Source organism: Carassius gibelio, chromosome B2 (genome assembly GCF_023724105.1).
Source record: "Carassius gibelio isolate Cgi1373 ecotype wild population from Czech Republic chromosome B2, carGib1.2-hapl.c, whole genome shotgun sequence".
Lineage (NCBI taxonomy): Eukaryota > Metazoa > Chordata > Actinopteri > Cypriniformes > Cyprinidae > Carassius > Carassius gibelio.
The window spans coordinates 30,927,752-30,949,028 of record NC_068397.1 but is presented as its reverse complement, the minus strand read 5'-3'; the positions used below and the strand labels follow the sequence as shown (position 1 = coordinate 30,949,028).

The 21,277-nt window shown below is 33.5% G+C and overlaps 1 protein-coding gene across 1 annotated transcript; it reads left to right on the top strand.

Moving 5' to 3' along the window:
* On the top strand, window positions 1-5,921 carry LOC127950660 (uncharacterized). The gene is made up of 4 exons (XM_052547815.1): window positions 1-297; window positions 2,843-2,866; window positions 4,546-5,800; window positions 5,896-5,921. Exons 1-4 carry the CDS (start codon window positions 271-273, stop codon window positions 5,919-5,921), a joined length of 1,332 nt encoding a protein of 443 aa, XP_052403775.1. The 5' UTR covers window positions 1-270.
* Window positions 5,922-21,277: the final 15,356 nt, after the last annotated feature.

Genomic DNA, 21,277 nt, shown 5'->3' with positions numbered 1-21,277 from the left:
TTTATTTAAATTTTTTCCAATGTAAATTCAAAAAAGGTAGCCTACTATACATTTGATGTAGGGCTATTTGTTTAGCCATCAAAGATATTAAGCATTCTGAAGTTTGGGGTGGGCCTATATGTTTTATTGGCAGCGAGGGCCGTTGTTGTCATGGCACTGGGTTAAAATATTATTTTTTTATTATTATTTTTGCTGTTTTTTTATTATTATTTTTGCAGTTTGCTGCTAACAGTGAATAGCAAGGACCAGTAACGTTCCCAAGCTCCAGTCATGAGCCCAACACACCAGAATGGGCAGGTAGGATTGTCATTCAGAAGAACTAGTAGTTATAGATTTTTTTTTTTTATATTGTGCTGAATAATTTTTGGTCCCAATTTTATTATTATTATCATTATCAATATTATTATTATAATAATACAATCTATTTTACAATCTAATTATTATAATAATTCAATAACTGTATGAGGAATTTTTGGGTATAATATGTCACAGTTCACTTTATTTTGTTATACTCACCTGCATAAATGTATTATAGTGTTCTGCACCTACTAGTAAAAAAAAATATATAAAAATATATATTTGGTGTCTGAATAATTGCTGGTTTGACGGTGCATTAATTCTTGTTAAAACTACAACGTAATTCAATCAAGAGCAGTGTGTGATTTTTCTTTCTTTCATTTTCTTGGATTAACATTACAGCAGCTATATAGCTAAATTAGGCGTGGTCACTTTAAGAGACAATAAACCCATCCAATATATATATATATATATATATATATATATATATATATATATATATATATATATATATATATAATATATATATATATATATATATATATATAATATATATATATATATATATATATATATATATATATATATATATATATATATATACATTTATATATATATATATATATATATATATATATATATATATATATATATATATATATGTGTGTATGTACACTCATTATGACGACATTTCATAGGTGTAATGGGTTTTAATCTACGCTAATGGCATTTTCTTGCCCCTTAAAACTGCACATCCCAGAAAACTTGAGCATTTTGACTTTTTTGCCATCCACTAGAGGGCGCGTGCTGTATTGTTCCGTTTTTTACCGGAAAGGAAGCCATTTTCTCTACTTTCTGGTAAGGTAAGACATGCGGTGTGGTTGTTCTTTGTGTAATCTTAATAATCTGTATCAAATTTAACGTTTTTAGGCCAGTTTAAGTTGTCTTTTTGTCTTTTTGAATATTTTGTGGTTGTATTTTGTGATTAATTGTATAAAGACAGCGTTTTGTTATAGTGATAAATTATTCTTATTCATCTGGCCAGCATTTTGATTAGAACAAGAAATAAGTTATTGTTGAAACATGTTTGGTGTTGTGGTTGTTCTTATTAGTTTAAAAGTTAAGTTAAATTAGTTAATTTTTATTAGTTCAAATTTCGATTCCTCTTATCGTTTCCTTTGTGAGCATTTCAATATGAGTTTATACAATAAAAGTGCAAGACGACTTTTTTGTGCTGCCGAAAGCGTTTTTTTGTGCTGTCTGCTGTGTACACATCCACAGCTCGCTGACAGAAAAATATATTTTAAATATTTCAACTCGTGCGCTGTTTTCTATGCACATTGAAGCGCAGTCACAGAAAATTTGATTTGTAAAATTGATATTAAACTCAAACTAGAGCTGTTTTCTATGATGTAGTCTATCTACATGTGAAGTACGTGAGCGCGAGACGGCTCGCGCGGTGTCTTCAGTGCTACAGGCGTATTGGCCAAGTCTTAAAGTGACAGGAGCGGCTGTCTCTATAATAACAGTATTCAAAGGACAAAGAGAAAATTCACTCGTTCTTGACTAAATAACTTTTGTAACTGTTTTTGTACCTTATTTATAAAAACTGTACTGTTATTTTACACTTGAATTACAGCTTTTTGTACCTGAATACCTGAAAATCTTAAAACACTGTTTATTTCAATCATATATTTGTTCAGTTTTATCTATATTTGCAATTGGTAATTTTTTATTTGTTCTCTTTTAATTATTGAGTGTTTAGTTATCTTTATTAATGTTTGAATGTATATTTTGTTAGGTTAGTTGTTTTACTATGGTATTTTTAAACCACAGGCAGAATTTATTGGTAAGCACATAAAATTGGCAATCGTTAAAATTTAAACCATGGTATAATATACACTGCGGTATATGCTTGGTGTTAAAATGTTAGTGCTCGTAATGATCATAATCAGCTCATGATTCCGAATTAGATCTGTGCATGAGGTTTTAAAAGTGTCAGTTCCTTAATACTCTTTCTGTAGTTTTTGTCCTTGAGATAAAGTAAAAAAGTTGCTGCTCTTGGCACTTAAGTAGTTGAAATAAATATCAATGTATATTTAATTCATGCATGCACAGATTACAATTCTATTAAGACTTTCTTTCTATTGTTATATTAACTGATACTGAAAGTAAGGTAATTTTTGTTGTATTTTTTTGTAATTTGCTTGTATTGTGAAAAAATAAAAAATCTAGTAGTCGATATAAAAAATCTAGTAGTCAGTTCGAGACTACAGAGAAAAAAAATGTGTGAAATACACTGTGTTCTCTTTGGTTGAGTGGTCATTGACTGAAGACTGTCTCTGAGAACTTGCGAGTACATTATAGTTTAAAATCGCTTAAATTTGTAAATTGGTATGATGTAAAATGATGTGCCATAGAGTCATGTGGATACTATGAAGCCAGTTGTGCATTCTGAGCGTACAATATATAAAATATATAATATTTTTGTAAAATGTAATGCTTTTGTTTTAATCAAATTGTTGTTGTTGTTATTTTTTTGCAGAATACTGAGAAACTTGATTTTGAGGTAAGATGTTACTTTTTTTATAAAATTTAGTGATAACAGTCAATAGTGTATAGTATAAGGATACATTTGGATAAAGTTGTGAATGCACGGAGAGCTTCAGTCAGTTGTCAAATTACAGCTCTAAATAACGCATTTCTGTGGAGAAAATAACAGAGGAAACAGAGTGAGCTTCTGCTGTAAACTTGCATGATCTAAGCTGATCAAAACATGAAGAAAAATGATTTCTAGGTTAACTAATGCATTAACAATGTTAAAGGATTAGTTCACCTCAAAATGAAAATTTCCTGATAATGTGATTTATATATAGTATATCAATTTTTTTTTTTGTAAATGATTTAAGTTCACTAGATAAGACCCTATTCCTAAGCTAGGATCGTGCGGAGCCATTTATTGACACGTTTATATTCTAGCATAAACAAACGTACTTTTTTTTTTATATATGCCATGTGCAATGTATATCTATTTCATTGCACAATACTGTTATATGGTAATTTTATTTGATGAATACATACTCTGAACACTGAATAAACCACTTCATACATCACCCAGTCTTTGAATGAAGTAGGCTGTTGTCATGTGATGTTTGGAGGAGCACCATATATTTTAACGAGAAAATGACATATCTGGCAATCCTGTTGTTTCATTTGTCCTGTCACAGATACTGTCCGGACAGTAAGGTTCAGTTTTTCCATGTTTCAGAACTGATTCTACGTAGGCTATACTGGGTTAACACAACGCTTTTCCAGTCAGGGGGAAACGATTGTTTTCCCCCACGTCAACTCCACCCAGCTATAACACGACACACCGACCAAGTCTATTACAGACAAAGAGTTAAAATTCAGAGCAAAAATATAAATTTTGCTGAAATATCTGTTGTTGGACATTAAATTTAGGTTTAAAAGTCACCATGTAATTACATTTGTTTTTAAGAGAGTAGCAACTATAAAAGAACAATAGCATGCAATTGAATGAAAATGTAAATTAGGAAAACTAATGTTTGTCTTTGGAGAACATTTGTCTTATCTGTTAACAACATTTTTTTCTTTATTGTTATCTTCATTTTTAATTTAGAGATATAAACTTTTGCTTTATAACTCATATAATGTATATCATAGATATATTCACTCTATATATTTTTCCGGGCAGGATGTGTGTTTTGTCAATAAAAGAAAATTGGGGAAATGTATTTAAAATCTAATAAGAGGATAAAGGTCTTAACTGTTATAAAGATGTAAATAAAATGAAAAAACTTGGTTATACTGAAATCTACTGGTAAAACAGGGTCATGCAATCTGGTTGCTTTTAGAAGTGTTTCAGATATACGGTTATTTCTGGGGATTCAGAGCATTGCTGATTATGGTATTAGTGCACTCACATTATGTTCTCTAAAACACAAAGTTTATTTACTAGCACATTTACTATGTAGATTAATGATATTATCTTTGTTACATATGTGTAAAATTAATTTAGTTCTGTGTTGGTATTATAAGCTGATAAATTTTAAATTAAACATAGCAAAATTATCATAATTAATAGAAGACCTTGTTTTAATGTGAACAAACACTAATTTATATTTTAATGCATTTTATTTTTATATTTTTTATTCTTTATTGTACTGTTTGTGAATTGTGATGCAATAATGTGTAATTTAATTTGTTTTTATGTTTTTGTGTGTACAGATGCCTCGCACAAAGCAAGCCCGGCGCTCCCAGGCCGCAAAGAAGAGGATGGCAGACCGGATGGCTGCTGATCCTGAAGAGGCTCTGCCACCTCTTAAAAAATTGGCAGAAGTAACAGAACGTTGTGTACATCACAACGGGGATATAAAACTGGGTCATAACAGTGGTCATAACCGTGGTCATAACCTTGGGCTAACAAGTGGTCAAACAAGTGGTCAAACAAGTGGTCAAACAAGTGGTCTAACAAGTGGTCAAACAAGTGGTCAAACAAGTGGTCAAACAAGTGGTCAAACAAGTGGTCTAACAAGTGGTCAAACAAGTGGTCTAACAAGTGGTCAAACAAGTGGTCTAACAAGTGGTCAAACAAGTGGTCTAACAAGTGGTCAAACAAGTGGTCAAACAAGTGGTCAAACAAGTGGTCAAACAAGTGGTCTAACAAGTGGTCTAACAAGTGGTCTAGCAAGCGGTCTAACAAGTGGTCTAAACAATGATGCTAAAAACACGGATCATAAAAGTACTGTTAACATGACCATGAAAGCTGTTTCTGATTTGTGTCCACAGAAATCGTACATCAGTGGCTCTTTCCATCAAGGAGATTACCGTTTTGGCCGGAATAGGGGAAGTCAATGTGGTGCAAACTGTTTAACTGCAATTTTGATGAGTAAGATGAAAAGTGTGTTGCAGTGGACGAGAAGTGACCTGAATGCTGTTCTGATCCATGGAGATGACCTGTACAGTGCCATGAGAGACGCAGGGAAAATCAACGATCCTGAATCCGGCTTCATAGCTATTCATGAGCTACCAGACACACACACACTTAAAGATAGTCGGTTTTCAATAAACTATGGTGAAGCATTGACTGGCTTGTTTGGTGTCAATAAATATGATGGAGAACTACAGGGGTATGCGATGTCTTTTGATGAAGCAGTAAATCGAGCATTCCAGAGGTTTGATACTGTTTTAGTGAATATTAAGCTAACCATATGTGCAGCTGTCAGAGAAGGTTCCTGGTATGCAGTGATTGATCCACATTCAAGACGAGGTGATGGCAGATGTGTAGCTGACGGTAAGAGTGTAGTGGTTTACCATCGTGACTTGCACTCGCTGATTGTTCATTTCCGGAAACTTGCCGCATCTATAAATGCACGTTACCAGGAGTTTGAGGTAACTGGGGTCAACGCGGTTATGACTGGATTAAAACAGCCATTCTGGCAAGTGATTGAGAACGCTGGTCCAGCAGAAAATGAGAGTGAAGGTGAGAAGTCGGACGTGGAAGTTGATGTTGGGTGCAGTCAATTTCTGAATGATTTCATGGACAAAACATCTGTGAAAGAAACTTGTGCACAACAGAGAATGAAAACGACATACCCAACTAATGAAAATGCAGGTGATGTTACATTCCTTTCACAAACTGCTAGTGTTTCTTTAAGGTTTAGTCCATTAACATTTGAGCAACAAAAGGGTGTTTGCTTAAAGTTAAACATTGCAAACATTGTAAAACCATCTGAGTACAATCCACCTGAGACTGTTGAAGTGGTTGAGCCTTGTGAAACGAACAAGACTGTTGCGGATGGAAACTCTTTTTTTAGAGCATTAGCCTTTGCTGTAAGTGGATCAGAACGAGAACACCGAAAAGTGAGACGGGCTGTCGTTACACACATTCTGCAGAATGAAGAAAAGTACCTACAGTATCTCAGACAAGGATACAGCTCTGTACCAGACTACATTGCCAAAACAAGAATGAAATTCGTTGGAAATCGGGCAACAGAAATGGAAATACAAGCAGCCAGTGATTTCATTGGCACAGACATATTTACATACAGTCGAGAGAAATGGTTTAGATTTTCATCTTTAAATGCTTCCTTTAATGCACATGGTTGTCAAGACAGTGGCATATATTTGAAATATGTAAACAGCTGCCATTATGAAGTTGTTGTATGTGGAAAGAGCAAGGATGGTAACTGTGTATTATTTTGTAAATCACCATCTCAACATTCACTGTCTGATCTAGCATCAAATGTGTCTTTAAAGTCACGTGAGGATTCTAGTGAGAAACTTGACTGCAGCAATAGTACAGAGTTCAAAGAAGAAAAACAAATGAAGGCAAAGAAAAGATTACATGAGGATGAAACTTACATTTCAATTATGAAATCCATCAATAAAAAATACAAGAAAAATGAACAGCATAAAGGAAAAGTGAAGAAAAGTGTGAACAAATACAAATCAAATGATTTACACTGCAAAGCTGTGTCAGAAATGGAAGCTGATGTTGGCTGCAGTCAATCTTTGACTTATGTCACAAACACAGATAAGATATCTGGGAATGAAACGTGTGTAGAACAGAAAACAGAAACGCCTTCTTTATACCCAACAAAAGAAAATTCAGGTGATGTTGAATTTGTTTCAGAAACTGTCAATGTTTCTTTAAAGTTTAGTCCATTGACATTACAGCAACAAAAGAGTGTTTGCTTAAAGCTGAACATTGTAAATACCATAAAAGAAGACAATAATCCACATGAGATTATTGAAATGGCTGAACCTTGTGAAACAAAAAGTATTTTGGCCGATGGTAATTGCTTTTTTAGAGCAGTAGCTTTTGCTGTAAGTGGAAGTGAAGAAGAACACAGAAAAGTGAGACGGGCTGTAGTTACTCACATACTGGAGAATGAAGATAAATATGTACAGAATCTCAGACAAGGATACAGCTCTGTACCAGAGTACATTGCCACATCAAGAATGAAATATGTTGGAACTTGGGCGACAGAGATGGAAATACAAGCAGCCAGCGATTTAATTGGTGTAGACATTTTTACATATACTCGAGAGAAATGGCTTAAATATAAATCTTCAAACGTCTCATCTAATAGACAGAATTATCAAGACAAGGGAATTTATTTGAAGCATGTGAATAGCTGTCATTATGAAGTGGTTGTATGTGTAAAAACCAACAACAACACATGTGCTTGCTTTTGTAAAGCATCTTCTCAAGGTTCAACCTATAATATACATTTAAAAGCTAGCTCAGACCCTCGTAAGCTTTATAAGCAGAGACTGCAATATAGTCGTGATCATGATTTTAAAGAAAAGAAAAAAATTGAAACTAAGCAAAGATATGATGAGAATGAAACTTATAAAGAGACAAAAATTAAATGCAGTACTACAAAGTACAAGGTAAACAAATGGCATCAAGAAAAAATACGCAAATACAGCACAGATAAATACAGATTGAATGATTTACATTGTGAGGCTGTAAAACAATACAGTATCCAAAAGTACCATACTGACAAAGCACATAAAGACACTGTCAAACAGTTGAGTATTCAAAAGTATGATGAAAATATAGCACACAGGGAGACTGTTAAAAAGATGAGCATTCAAAAATATAATGAAAACACAGAACACAGAGAGTCGGTCAAAAAGATGAGTATTCAAAAATATAATGAAGACACAGAACACAGAGAGTCGGTCAAAAAGATGAGCATTCAAAAATATAATGAAGACACAGAACACAGAGAGTCGGTCAAAAAGATGAGCATTCAAAAATATAATGAAAACACAGAACACAGAGAGTCGGTCAAAAAGATGAGCATTCAAAAATATGATGAAGACACAGAACACAGAGAGTCGGTCAAAAAGATGAGCATTCAAAAATATAATGAAGACACAGAACACAGAGACGCAGTCAAGAAGATGAGCATTCAAAAATATAATGAAGACACAGAACACAGAGAGTCGGTCAAAAAGATGAGCATTCAAAAATATAATGAAAACACAGAACACAGAGAGTCGGTCAAAAAGATGAGCATTCAAAAATATAATGAAGACACAGAACACAGAGAGTCGGTCAAAAAGATGAGTATTCAAAAATATAATGAAGACACAGAACACAGAGAGTCGGTCAAAAAGATGAGTATTCAAAAATATAATGCAAATAAAACACATAAACAGATGGTTATAAATTACAACGTTCAAAAATATAAAACTGACATTGCTTTTGTCAATAATATAAAAATGAGAAATGCTGCAAGACAATATGAATCACAGGTAAAAATGAAAGAGATAGACTATGTAATTGAACAGTTTAAACAAAAGATATCTACAGGTCCTGAATATGTTTGTTCAGTATGTCATCGTTGCTGCTTTAAAATGCAGGTAAAAAAGTGCAATATAAATAAATACCTTCAAAAATCAATCCATGCTGGATGTATGGCAGAAAAATGTATTACACTGAAATATCTGCATGAGTGTAATAAAGACTGTAGAGAAAACTGTGTCTATAAGAACAGTCCTGCTGCGTCTTTATGGATTTGTCACACATGTGATACAAAAATCTATGAAGGTAAAATGCCAGCTGAAAGTGTAGCAAATAATCTAAGTTTGGATCCTATTCCCACTGAACTGAGTTCTTTAAACTCTCTTGAGGAACATCTAATAGGAATGAATATTCCATTCATGAAGATGCTGGCTTTGCCACGAGGAGGACAGAATGGAATTTGTGGCCCTGTCGTGTGCATTCCATCTAATGTTTCAGAAGTAGTGAATGTTTTACCAAGATCAGAAAATGATTTTATGATACCAATAAAGCTTAAGAGAAAACTGACATACAAAGGGCATTATGAGTATAAATTTGTGAATAGTGATAAAATTAAAACAGCATTGACATATTTAAAGGAGAATAACAAATGGTATACAGATGTTGAGTTTAACAAGACTTGGATTAATCCTCTGAGTAAAATAGAAGAGGAAATGACTGATAAAACTGAAAACAATGATATGGATTTGGACAATTGTGAGGATGTGCGTATTAACGAAGAGCAAAACATTGACAATGATGATAATGAGATGAGTGATGAAACTCTTCATGATCGACAGCAGCATGGTTTGTTTATGGATTCATGTTTGCAGCCAGTGGACATTGCTCAAGAGGTTTTAGATCAACACTTTGATGGTATTATGTCACTTGCACCAGCAGAAGGAAATAATCCAGTGAGAATGTTAATGGATGAAACTAATGAAGCCAAATGTTTTCCAGTTTTGTTCCCAAAAGGAAAAGGCACATTTCACGATTCACGACCTGAGAAATTAACACTGTCTAGATATTTAAACAACAGAATTTTAAATGCAGATGGACGTTTTGCACAAAACCTCGATTTCATCTTTTATGGACAATATTTGTCTGAGCTCAATCAAATTATGTCAAATGTATCAATTGCTTTGAGGAAAGGCTATGATTCAAGCAACAAAAGAAAAATTACCTCAGAAATACTGACAAACAAAGATTCACTTCAAATGATTTTAAATTATGATGAGGGTTACAAGTTTTTAAGGCCAGTGAGAGGAAGTCCTGTTTTTTGGCAAGCTGTTCAGAAGGATTTGTTTGCAATGGTAAGGCAACTTGGGATCCCAACATGGTTTTGCTCATTTTCCTCAGCTGATTTGAGATGGCCAGAATTATTGCAGTGTATTGTGAAACAAGAGGGTTGTCAAACTCCTATTGATGAACTGGATTGGTCTGACAGATGTGGGATGCTGAAACGAAACCCAGTAACTGCTGCCAGAATGTTTGATCATCGATTCCACTGTTTTCTGAAAGATGTCATTATGTCACCAGCTCAACCCATTGGAAAAATAATAGATTATTTCTATCGAATTGAATTTCAACAACGTGGATCACCTCACACACACTGTCTGTTTTGGGTTGAGAATGCACCTCAAGTGGACAGAGAGGATGATGATGAAGTTGCAGCATTTGTTGATCGTTATGTCACTTGTGAAATGCCACCTGAAGATGAAACAGAAATGCATGAAATTGTGAGCACTGTCCAACAGCACAGCAAAAGACATGCAAAAACGTGTAGAAAGAAAGGCACTACATGTAGATTTAACTTTCCACGTCCACCTAGCCAAAATACTTTCATTTCAAGAAACAGACAAACAGATAAGAATGGAAATACAACAGATGATGGACAATGTGAAAGTAAAGACAAAAGAGTAAACTATTCTAAAGAGATATCAAAAGAATTAGCTGAATCTATAATGAAAAAAGTAAGAGAATGTTTGCTGAACACTGATGCTGTCTTTGACTCTGTTGACTCTTTGTTTGCATCTATTGGTATAAATCAAGAGATATTTGAATGCGCTTATAACAAAATGACAAAGAAAACAAATGTTGTGCTGAAAAGGAAACCAAGTGATGTGTGGGTAAATCAGTATAATGAAGATCTTTTGCGATGCTGGAATGCAAACATGGACATACAGTTTGTTGTTGATGCTTACTCTTGCATAGTGTATATAGTTTCCTACATTTCAAAAGCAGAGAGAGAAATGGGATTGCTGCTGGCAAATGCACAGAAAGAAGCACACAAGGATGGCAATATGGATGCAAAACAAGCTTTAAGAAAACTTGGAAGTGTTTTCCTTCACAATAGAGAGGTTTCAGCCCAAGAGAGCGTTTATCGTTTGACTAATATGAGATTAAAAGAAGGTTCGAGGAAAGTGGTTTTCATTCCAACTGGTCTTAATACAGTAAAAATGAGTTTACCTTTAAATATCATAAATAAAAAGGCTGAAAAGGAAGAAACTGACAATGATGAAATATGGATGAAAAGCATCACAGACAGATACAGAGCTCGTCCAAAAACTCAAGAGTTTACAGAAATGTGTTTAGCGTCCTTTGCATCAGAATACAGAGTTCTGTCCAAATCTGAAAAGTCATGCTCAGACAGAGTAAAACTGGAAAATGACATGGGGTTTGTGAGAAAAAGAACTCGTACAGATTTTGCAGTCGTACGATATGCTCGTTTTTCCCCAACTAAAAATCCTGAAAATTATTATCAAAGTATTTTGGAGTTATTTTTGCCTCATATTTTGCAAAGTCAACTGAAACCACCAAATTTCACTTCATATCAGGAGTTTTATGAGACTGGATTTGTCACATTGTATAATGATGAACTTGAGTCAGTGAAAATCATAGTGGACACAAACAGGTCAAAATTTGAAAAAGAAGCAGACAGTATACAAAAAGCTCAAGATGACTTAGAACAACATGGACCAATGGAAGACGCATGGGCCCAAATCTGTCCAGAAGCAGAACTTGAGCGTTTAGAATGTCTTGATACTAGAAAAGAACAACCAATAGAAACAGAGGAAGGTGATGATGTCATTCCTGATCTATTACCAAATGTTCATGGATTCACATTAGAAAAGAATCCTTGTGCTATGACAAAGAAAGATGCAATGTGTTTGCTGCGTTCTTTGAATGAGAAACAGTCACAAATCTTTTATAAAGTGCGGCAGTGGTGTCTAGCAAAAGTACAAGGTGAAAACCCAGAACCATTTCATGTGTTCATATCTGGGCCTGGAGGAGTTGGAAAGTCAGTGTTGATTAAAGCTATGTATTATGAAACCTCTCGCATTCTATCAAAGTTATCAGAAAATCCAGATGAGACACATGTGCTCTTAACAGCTCCGACCGGTGTCAGTGCCTTTAACATTAGTGCAAAAACTATACATTCAACTTTCTCTATTGGAACGAATGCTACATTGCCATATCAGCCACTTGGAGATGAAAAAATTAATTCCTTGAGAGCAAAATTTGGAAAACTGCAAATATTAATAATTGATGAAATTTCAATGGTTGATCATAAACTTTTGGCATATATTCATGGCAGACTGAGACAAATCAAACAAACAGGAGATTATTCAGCATTTGGAAAAGTCTCAGTAATAGCAGTCGGAGATTTTTATCAACTTTCTCCTGTCAAAGGAAAACCACTTTATACTGAACCAGTGAACAGCGTGAATCTTTGGGAAACTCACTTTAGTTTTGTTGAACTCACAGAGATCATGAGGCAGAAGGACAAAGAATTTGCTGAATTACTAAGTCGTTTAAGACTACGTAAAAAGGATGAACCAATGTGTGAAGCTGATGTTGCTATGCTTAAAAAATGTGAAACAGGTGATGGTGATGATAGTACAGACATCCACATTTATGCAACAAACAGTGAAGTTGATGTACACAACATACATATGCTGCATAAATTATGCTCAGACACAATTACTGTAAAAGCACAAGACTTTGAAAGAAATGCTAAAACTGGCCGAATGGAAGAAAAAGATGGGCATCATTTCAGAGTTCATAACAGCTGTTTAGAAAAATCCCTTGAATTAGCTATTGATGCTCGAATAATGCTTATAAAAAATATTAATGTTTCAGATGGTCTTGTGAATGGTATTTTTGGCACAATTAAAGAATTCTGTTATAATGATAATGAAACATTTCCCTCGAAAATATATATTGAATTTGACAATGACCAAGTTGGTAAAGAAGCAAGAGCCAAACATCCGTGTTTAAAATCTGGACTGGAGAAAGCAACACCAATTGAACCTGAAGAAGAGAAAGTAACCAATGATGGTGGTGTCAGAAGGCAGTATCCTATCAGACTAGCTTGGGCTTGCACAGTTCATAAAGTACAAGGCCTAACAGTGGACAAAGCTGTTGTTTCAATGAAAAAGATATTTGCTGCAGGACAAGCGTATGTAGCATTAAGTCGAGTGACCTCTCTTGATGGACTCATCATAGAAGATTTCAAAGAAAATGTTATTTTTGCAAAAGATAACATTGAACAAGCACTACAAAACATGCCTCCTTTTATTCTTCCATGTGAAACAACAGAAACTTTCACATACACAATGATGTTACATAATGTTGAAGGACTAATCCCACATATATTAGATATTCGCCAAGATAACAGATACTTTGAAGCAGATATGATATGTGTAACAGAGACATGGTTGAAATCAAACAATGTGGAGAATGAAGTGAATCTTGATGGGTACTATTTCCATGGAAAAACACGTGGTGCTGCATATGACACAAGTGAGGATGTTTTTGCTAAACTAAAAGAGGAAAATCATGGTGGTGTTGGTATATATCACAAAGAAAAAGTCAAAGTTGCTCTAATGGATTTACCATGCATTAACATTGAATGTATGATGTGCAGGATAGAACATCTGGACACAACTGTGGCAGTTGTATATAGACCGCCGTCATATAACATTGCCTTGTTTCAAGAGAAGTTGACTACCTTAGTTAATGAAATGAACTGCTTACCAGGTGGGAAAATACTTCTAGGAGATTTCAATGAAAACCTTTTCAATTACTCAAGTATTTATCATCTTATGCAACATTCTGGTTTCACACAAATTGTTGAGAAACCAACAACTGAAAATAATACACTAATTGATCATGTATACGTGAAAGACATTGACTTGGATAAAATAAAGATTGATATTATGCCCACTTACTTCAGCTATCATGATTGTGTTGTGCTGAAATGGTTAGAATAATCAAATCGTCCAACAAGATGGGGGGAGGGGGGATACAGAGGTGAATTTTAAATGTGGACGGCCTCTGTGGGAAAACATACTGCCTTCACATGCTATCGGAATTAGTGGTGTGCACCAAACTCCCTTTAAATCAGCGGTTCTTAATTCTGGGGCCTCATTTATAAAATGTGTACAGAAATCTTCCTAAAGTTAATCTTATGATTACTTGTCAAATTTGCAGCTTACATTTTCAAAAACTTGATATACTCAAAAAAGAAAAACTGTGTACATATGCTGCTACAAATATAAATGCTGGCTTAGATTTAGGAATATGCACATAGGGTTTATAAATGACATCCCAGCTGTTTGTGACCCCCACTGTACATATTTTGCATGTCTTTGTTCTTTATCAAAGCTGATTCAAATCACAAAAATGTTACAAAACAGCTGCATATATGAAACGGTGTTTCAACTGACATGCTTCGTATAAAGTGTTCATTGCTCTACCCATTTAATCTGTCTTCAGAATTTTCAGACAAACATAAATCCTACTACAAAATTGTGAATTTTATTGTGCAGAGCAGGGGTTATGATGAACAAGATTAAGAACTGCTGCTTTAAAAGGATTGGCCTCAAACTTAGTACCCAATTTCACTACTAGCTCTACCTGAGTCTGTCTTCCTAACTAATAATTGTAACGTGTGTTTCTTAATCATATGTGATGCCACCTGAATGGTACTTGACTGACATCTATCTTTGTCCTCTTTAAGTTCTTTTGATGAATTACTGTTTTGGTAGTATCAAGGCGCCTCTATAATGTAAATGCTGTTTTTACTGTGAGATACCTGATTTTGTTCTGGTCCCTAAGTAGGCCTGTGCATGCCACTAATGAGAAGAAATATACATTTCCTAGTTGAAAATTTAAAACCAATATAATATTGAGTAAATGTCTTCAATAGCAAAGTATCAATCAGTAAGATTTTGTAAACAACAAATAAGCAAAAATCATCTTGTCTACCAACAAAATTCATATTGTTTTACACATAAAAATACATAAACATGAACAGGTCATTATTGTCTGTTCAAACGTAAAAGGTAGGACATTTCCGATAGCATGTGAAGGCAGTATGTAGCACTGTACATTCACTGGGTGTTAAGGCCTTGAATGTTTTCATACTGAAATTGCAATTTTAATATTCAACTGTTAATATAAGTAGTTTTTATACATATTTTTTTATATATGTGTGTGTGTGTGTGTGTGTTTGTGCATATAAATGATTGTTTTTTTATTATATTATCAGTACTTTTCATTAATTTACTAATTCATTCATTCATTCATTCATTCATTCATTTTTTTCTTTCATATATTTTTGTTGTACAAAATGTTTATGCAATGTCCTTTTACCATGAATGTATATGCAAACTTTATTATACTGTTACTTCTAATGAAATTCCTAATGAATTGCTTAAAGAAATTATGTACAGTAAAAATAGTTTCCAGCAAAATGATTCAATATTTGCAGCTTCATCCTCATCAACCCTGAAAATATTGAGAAAGAGGTAAGATGATTTTTATCATTTAACGTAATGATGAGTTTTATTATATTGATATAATGTAAAAAAACATTTAGCATTTTGCAATGTTTATATTTGAAACATAATGTCTTAAATCATCACTTATTGTAGTTAAATTGACTATTTACTCATTTAATACATTAAAAAATACAGCATTTGTAAGAATTTTTTTTCTCTAATATTCAGGTACACCACAGCATGTTCACAATGATGACAACATTCTATTCAATGTAACTGCATGGATAACTACGCAAGAAAGAATGCTTTGACTGCACAGAACTTTTGATACACCACCATGGACATCTTTGGACAAGTAACTAAAGGCAGGCTGCTTTCATGGATTCATTTTGTAAACACCAAATATTGACTATCGTCTGTATGCCTCAATTCAACACCAACTGACATTCATGGGATGATACTACAATTTTTCTCTGTCCAATTTTATTGACTTTGCACTGGCTGGAGCTTTAGATTTCTGAGCTTGGATCTCATCAGTGGAAAGCAACATAGTACTGTGCTCTTATACTGGCATTAATGTCAAATTCTGTTGTCCTGGACATTGTAAAATGGTAATCTTTTTGATTATCTTAGTTAAAACTCTATTTGAATTGGATGCAACTATTGTTTATTGCTCCATAAATGCACTCTGTAAACCTGGAACTACACCTGACACCATTCACCTCAAGGCAACGTACTTGAAAAGACAAGTAGCACAGATACTCTGTGGTGTTCGTATTATCTGGATGTCTGGATTTATTTACTTATTTATTACTTTTTTTTTACTTTTTATTTGTTTTATTTAATTTTATTTCACAATTCTGTAATTTCAAATGTTTCCAATACTTCACAACCATTATTTAGTATTTACTCTTATTATATTATTTAATGTATCATGTATAATTTTTCATGCAGTGTGTTAATGGGTCATAGTTTTCTAGCATATCTATAAACAAAAGTCTTTGAATTGAACTGAATTGAGCTGAACTGAATTAAGCAAATGAATGAATGAATGAATGAAAAAAACTAATAAATACTGGACATATTTATAAGCTACATTTTAAATAATTTAAAAAGTATTTAAATAAAATTGTGAAGATATTTTCACGTATTGTCATATAGACCTCCTTTAAACTCATAAACATATGGGTTTATAATTCATATATAAATTATTTTATTGCCAATGTCATATTAAAAATGTTTGTTTCTTTCATATGATAATTTGTTTGTTTTTCTACAAAGAAAAAAAGAGAAATGCTATGAATTGTGCAAAGATATTGTGTTAAATAAATTTTGTGATATTGTTCAAGGAGACTTGTTTTAAATGTACTTTTTTACAACAGTTCAAAAATATCAATAAACATTATTATGGCAAAGAATATTATTATGAATAAGAATAGCATAAGAATAGAATAAGAATAGTAACACATGCCTGTTAATTGTTTTTCATTTATTTAAATTCATTTATTTCAACCTTGCTATATGTACTGTGCCAAAAGTCAGAGACTTTAAAACCATGACACAAAAAGCAGATTCCAGTTCGTCAGATTTAAACGGCCATTTTATTCTGGAATTAGTCTTAATCTTTTTCCAACAGACCATCCTTAGAGGTTTTAAACCTTTATAACAAATCACAGTGGTCATTTTTCTCCAATCTCCATAAGATTCTCCATTTTTATTTAGAATCATGTAATGCATGAATTTATACAAGTTTTCAAATGTTATAGGCTTTTTTGTACATGATAGTAATTTGAAATTTTTACAACTAATAAATTACTTTTTCTTTTTATAATATTCTTTTCAGTTTTAAATGTAATGATAATATGGCACAATTATCAAAACTGATAGATTTTATGAAGTGGTAAATCATGAGCTTTGACTAAACATGATTTTAAATGTAATAATGACACAAATGTCACTACATCATTAAACCTGAAAAAATAAATAAGCGATAGAATGAGCCAATGAGTGATACTTTCCTGCCATCTAGTGGCTGTATTTGCACTTCCAGGTAATCCAAAGATAGACGGATACTTTTTTATTGTTCATAGCAAGTAAAGTGTTGATTGATAGAATTGGTCCCAAAGGCAAAGTTGTTCTGATTAAAGAGATCTATCATATGATTTGAAGATCTAGTGTTTATGTGAATATATGAGATTTTTATTTTTTATTTTAGTAATTTGACACTATTTACCATAGAAGGATTGTGTTTCTAAATCTTTTAAAACTGTTATAGCGACAGCCATGCTCTGATCACCATGCAACTGTAGATGCTTGTTAAGAGTTTCAGAGTTTTCGGTTTAGTAAGCTTTTGGTTGCATGTCCCCCCCTCCCCCACTCCTTTCTAAATGATCCCTTAATACTAACCAAGGGACAAACTTTTCAGGTTTTAATGTAATCATAATGTGCCAAAATTGTAAAAACTGATATATCTGTATGAACAAAGTGGAAAACATTGACTCAATGAGATTTAAAATGTTATAACAATTAATTTTTTAATGTTTTGGCATGAATTCATGAATCCTTTCAACAGTACTGTTCAACTTACCTGAATGAGCCCATTAGTGGTCTTCCGCTGCCATCTAGTGGTTATAAATTGCATTTACTCAAGCAACACTGTGTTTTTAAACATAACTGTTATAGTGTTTTTTTTTTTTGCCCAATCTCTCTTAAATTTTGCATGCTTGTTTAGAATGAAATCATGCATTATTTTACACAGTTTTGATAATTTGTGGGCTTTCTGTTTGTATTAATAGGCCTTTGTGTACACTATGCAAATAACATATTATAAAATCCCTGGTTTATAGTTGTCGAAATGCAATTGTTCAACATGTTTTTGATAATTATTGACCTTCAGAGTCTAGAGAATTGTACTTCAGTGGTTTTATTGATTTTCATCTGAAACCCTATCACTAGTATACCAAAGTAACTTTGTAAAATAATCTTGAATATTTAATTAACAGCTTTATTGACAACGTTGGTCCCAGAGGCAAAGTTGTTCAGAATGAGGAGATTTATCAAATGATATGAAGATTTAGTGTTTTTGAGTGAATATATGAGCATTTTCAAACAATTTGAGGCCATTTACTATATAAATCTTTTGTTTTGAGACCTTTTCTACTGTTATAGCGCCACCTATGGTCTGATCTCCATGAAACTTTGCATGCTTGTTAAGAGTCACCTGTTGCATGATTTCACTGAGTTTCATAAAGTTTTGAGTTTTCCTTTAGGTTTTATAGGCTTTGGGGTATGTTTGGCCACACCCCTTTTTCTAAATTACCCTTTTACAGCTAACCAAAGGACAAAATTCAACATTTTTTCAATAATTATTGATCTAGAGAGTCCACAGAATATTACTGCAGTGGTTTGGTTCCGATCGGGCAAAAAACCTAGGACTAGTTCGCAAAAGTAGGTTTTTAACATATTTGTGAATAACAATTGAACGATTTGATTGACAGCAATGGTTCTTGAGGCAAAGTTGTGCATTATGAGGAGATCTATCAAATGATATGCATATTGTGTTGATCTGTGAAACACCACGTGATTACAGAGCCATAAAACTCGTTAGCGCCAACTAGTGGCCGATTTCTTTCAAAATTCTTACAGACCTTAAGGTTCATGAGTCGAACGTACCCAGCGAGTTTGGTTCCGATCAACATCCGTTAACCCTTTCAAATAGGTGCTTAAAATTGTTTGGCCAATGGCGGCCATGTTTTTTTGAGATATGCAAATGTCCTCATAGGTACTTGTGCCCCTTCAGACCAAGACATTGCATACCAATTTTCAAGTCGATCGAGCCAACGGTTGCCTAGTTATAGCCATTTATGTGTTTTTTCTATTTTATAGCGCCCCCAAGTGGCAGAGATGCGCAATTTTTTTTTATTTGACCAAAGATTGAGCTCATACCTATGTATACCGAGTTTGGTGAAGATATCTCATTCCGTTCAAGAGTTATAGTTAAAATAGCATTTGGCTAACGTTAGCATAGACGCTTTTTGGTGTACTGTTTCGCGTAAGAATTGAAATTTCAACTTTTTTTTAATAATTATTGATATTGAGTGTCCAGGGAATATTTATGAAGTGGTTTGGTTCTGATTGGTTGAAAATCCTAGGACTAGTTCGCAAAAGTAGGTTTCGGATATAGCTCGATTTTGCGAGAAAACGGTGCGTCGTAGACCCCAAAAAGGCGCCGTGCACTTTTGTTCGGGCTAACCCAAGGATTGCAACAATGCCATGTTTTTGAGTCTACGGCTAACGGTATACGATTTACGGCCAAAAATGTCCAAAATTTTTGTTTTTTGCGCTGTAGCGCCCCCGTTAGGCCGATTGGGCTGAGACTTTGATAAGTTCTCCCCAAATTGAGCTCTACGATCTGTCCAAATTTCAGCTCTCTACGCCTTACGGTTTGGGCTGCACGTTCAGTTCTAGGGCAGAAGAATAATAATAATAATAATAATAATAATAATAATAATAATAATAATAAAAATCCTAACAAATACAATAGGGTTTCAGCACTGCGTGCTTGAACCCCTAATAATAATAAAAATCCTAACAAATACAATAGGGTTTCAGCACTGCGTGCTTGAACCCCTAATTAAAGCTGCAAGCAGCATTTTACCGGGGTTCAAGCACATTAAGGCCTCTGAGGTGGTCAGAGCCATCCTGGATGCATGGATGACAGTTAAACACATCCAAAATGGAGAACAGGCTAACAGACAGACACACACACTGAAAGTAAATGATTAGACTAATATATGTATACTCTATAAGCATATGCACACACACACACACATTTTGTTGCAGATATAGGTATTTGAAATAAGTGATAGGTGACAGTAAACTTATTGCAAGTCTTCTCTTTTTTAGAGTTTAGATGTCATTTTCAGGTTAAACTGTAATCATAATGTGGCAAAATTGTTAAAACTGATACATCTGTATGAACAAAATGGAAAACATCAATTCAATGAGATTTAAAATGTTATAACAGTTAATTTATTAATGTTTTGGCATGAATTCATAAAAACAGTACTAGCTGAATGAGCCCATTAGTGGTCTTCTGCTGCCATCTAGTGGTTATAAATTGCATTTACTCAAACAACCCTGGTTTTAAACATAACTGTTATAGTGTTGTTATTTTTTTTTTTTTGCCCAATCTCTCTTAAATTTTGCATGCTTGTTTAGAATGAAATGATGCATTATTTTACACAGTTTTGATAATTTGTGGGCTTTCTGTTTGTATTAATAGGCCTTTGTGTGCACTATGAAAAGAACATATTATAAAATTATTGGTTTATAGTTGCCCAAATGCAATTGTTCAACATGTTTTTGATAATTATTGACCTTCTGAGTCTAGAGAATTGTACTTCAATGGTTTTATTGATTTTCATCTTAAACCGTATCACAAGTATGCCAAAGTAACTTTTTTAAATAATCTTGAATATTTAATTAACAGCTTTATTGACAACATTGGTCCCAGAGGCAAAGTTGTTCAGAATGAGGAGATCTATCATATGATATGAAGATTTAGTGTTTTTGAGTGAATATATGAGCATTTTCAAACAATTTGAGGCCATTTACCATATAAATCTTGTGTTTTGAGACCTTTTCTACTGTTATAGCGCCACCTATGGTCTGATCTCCATGAAACTTTGCATGCTTGTTAAGAGTCACCTGTTACATGTTCTCACCGAGATTCATAAAGTTTTGAGTTTTTGTTTAGGTTTTATAGGCTTTGGGGTATGTTTGGCCACACCCCTTTTTCTAAATTACCCCTTTACAGCTAACCAAAGGACAAAATTCAACATTTTTTTAATAATTATTGATCTAGAGAGTC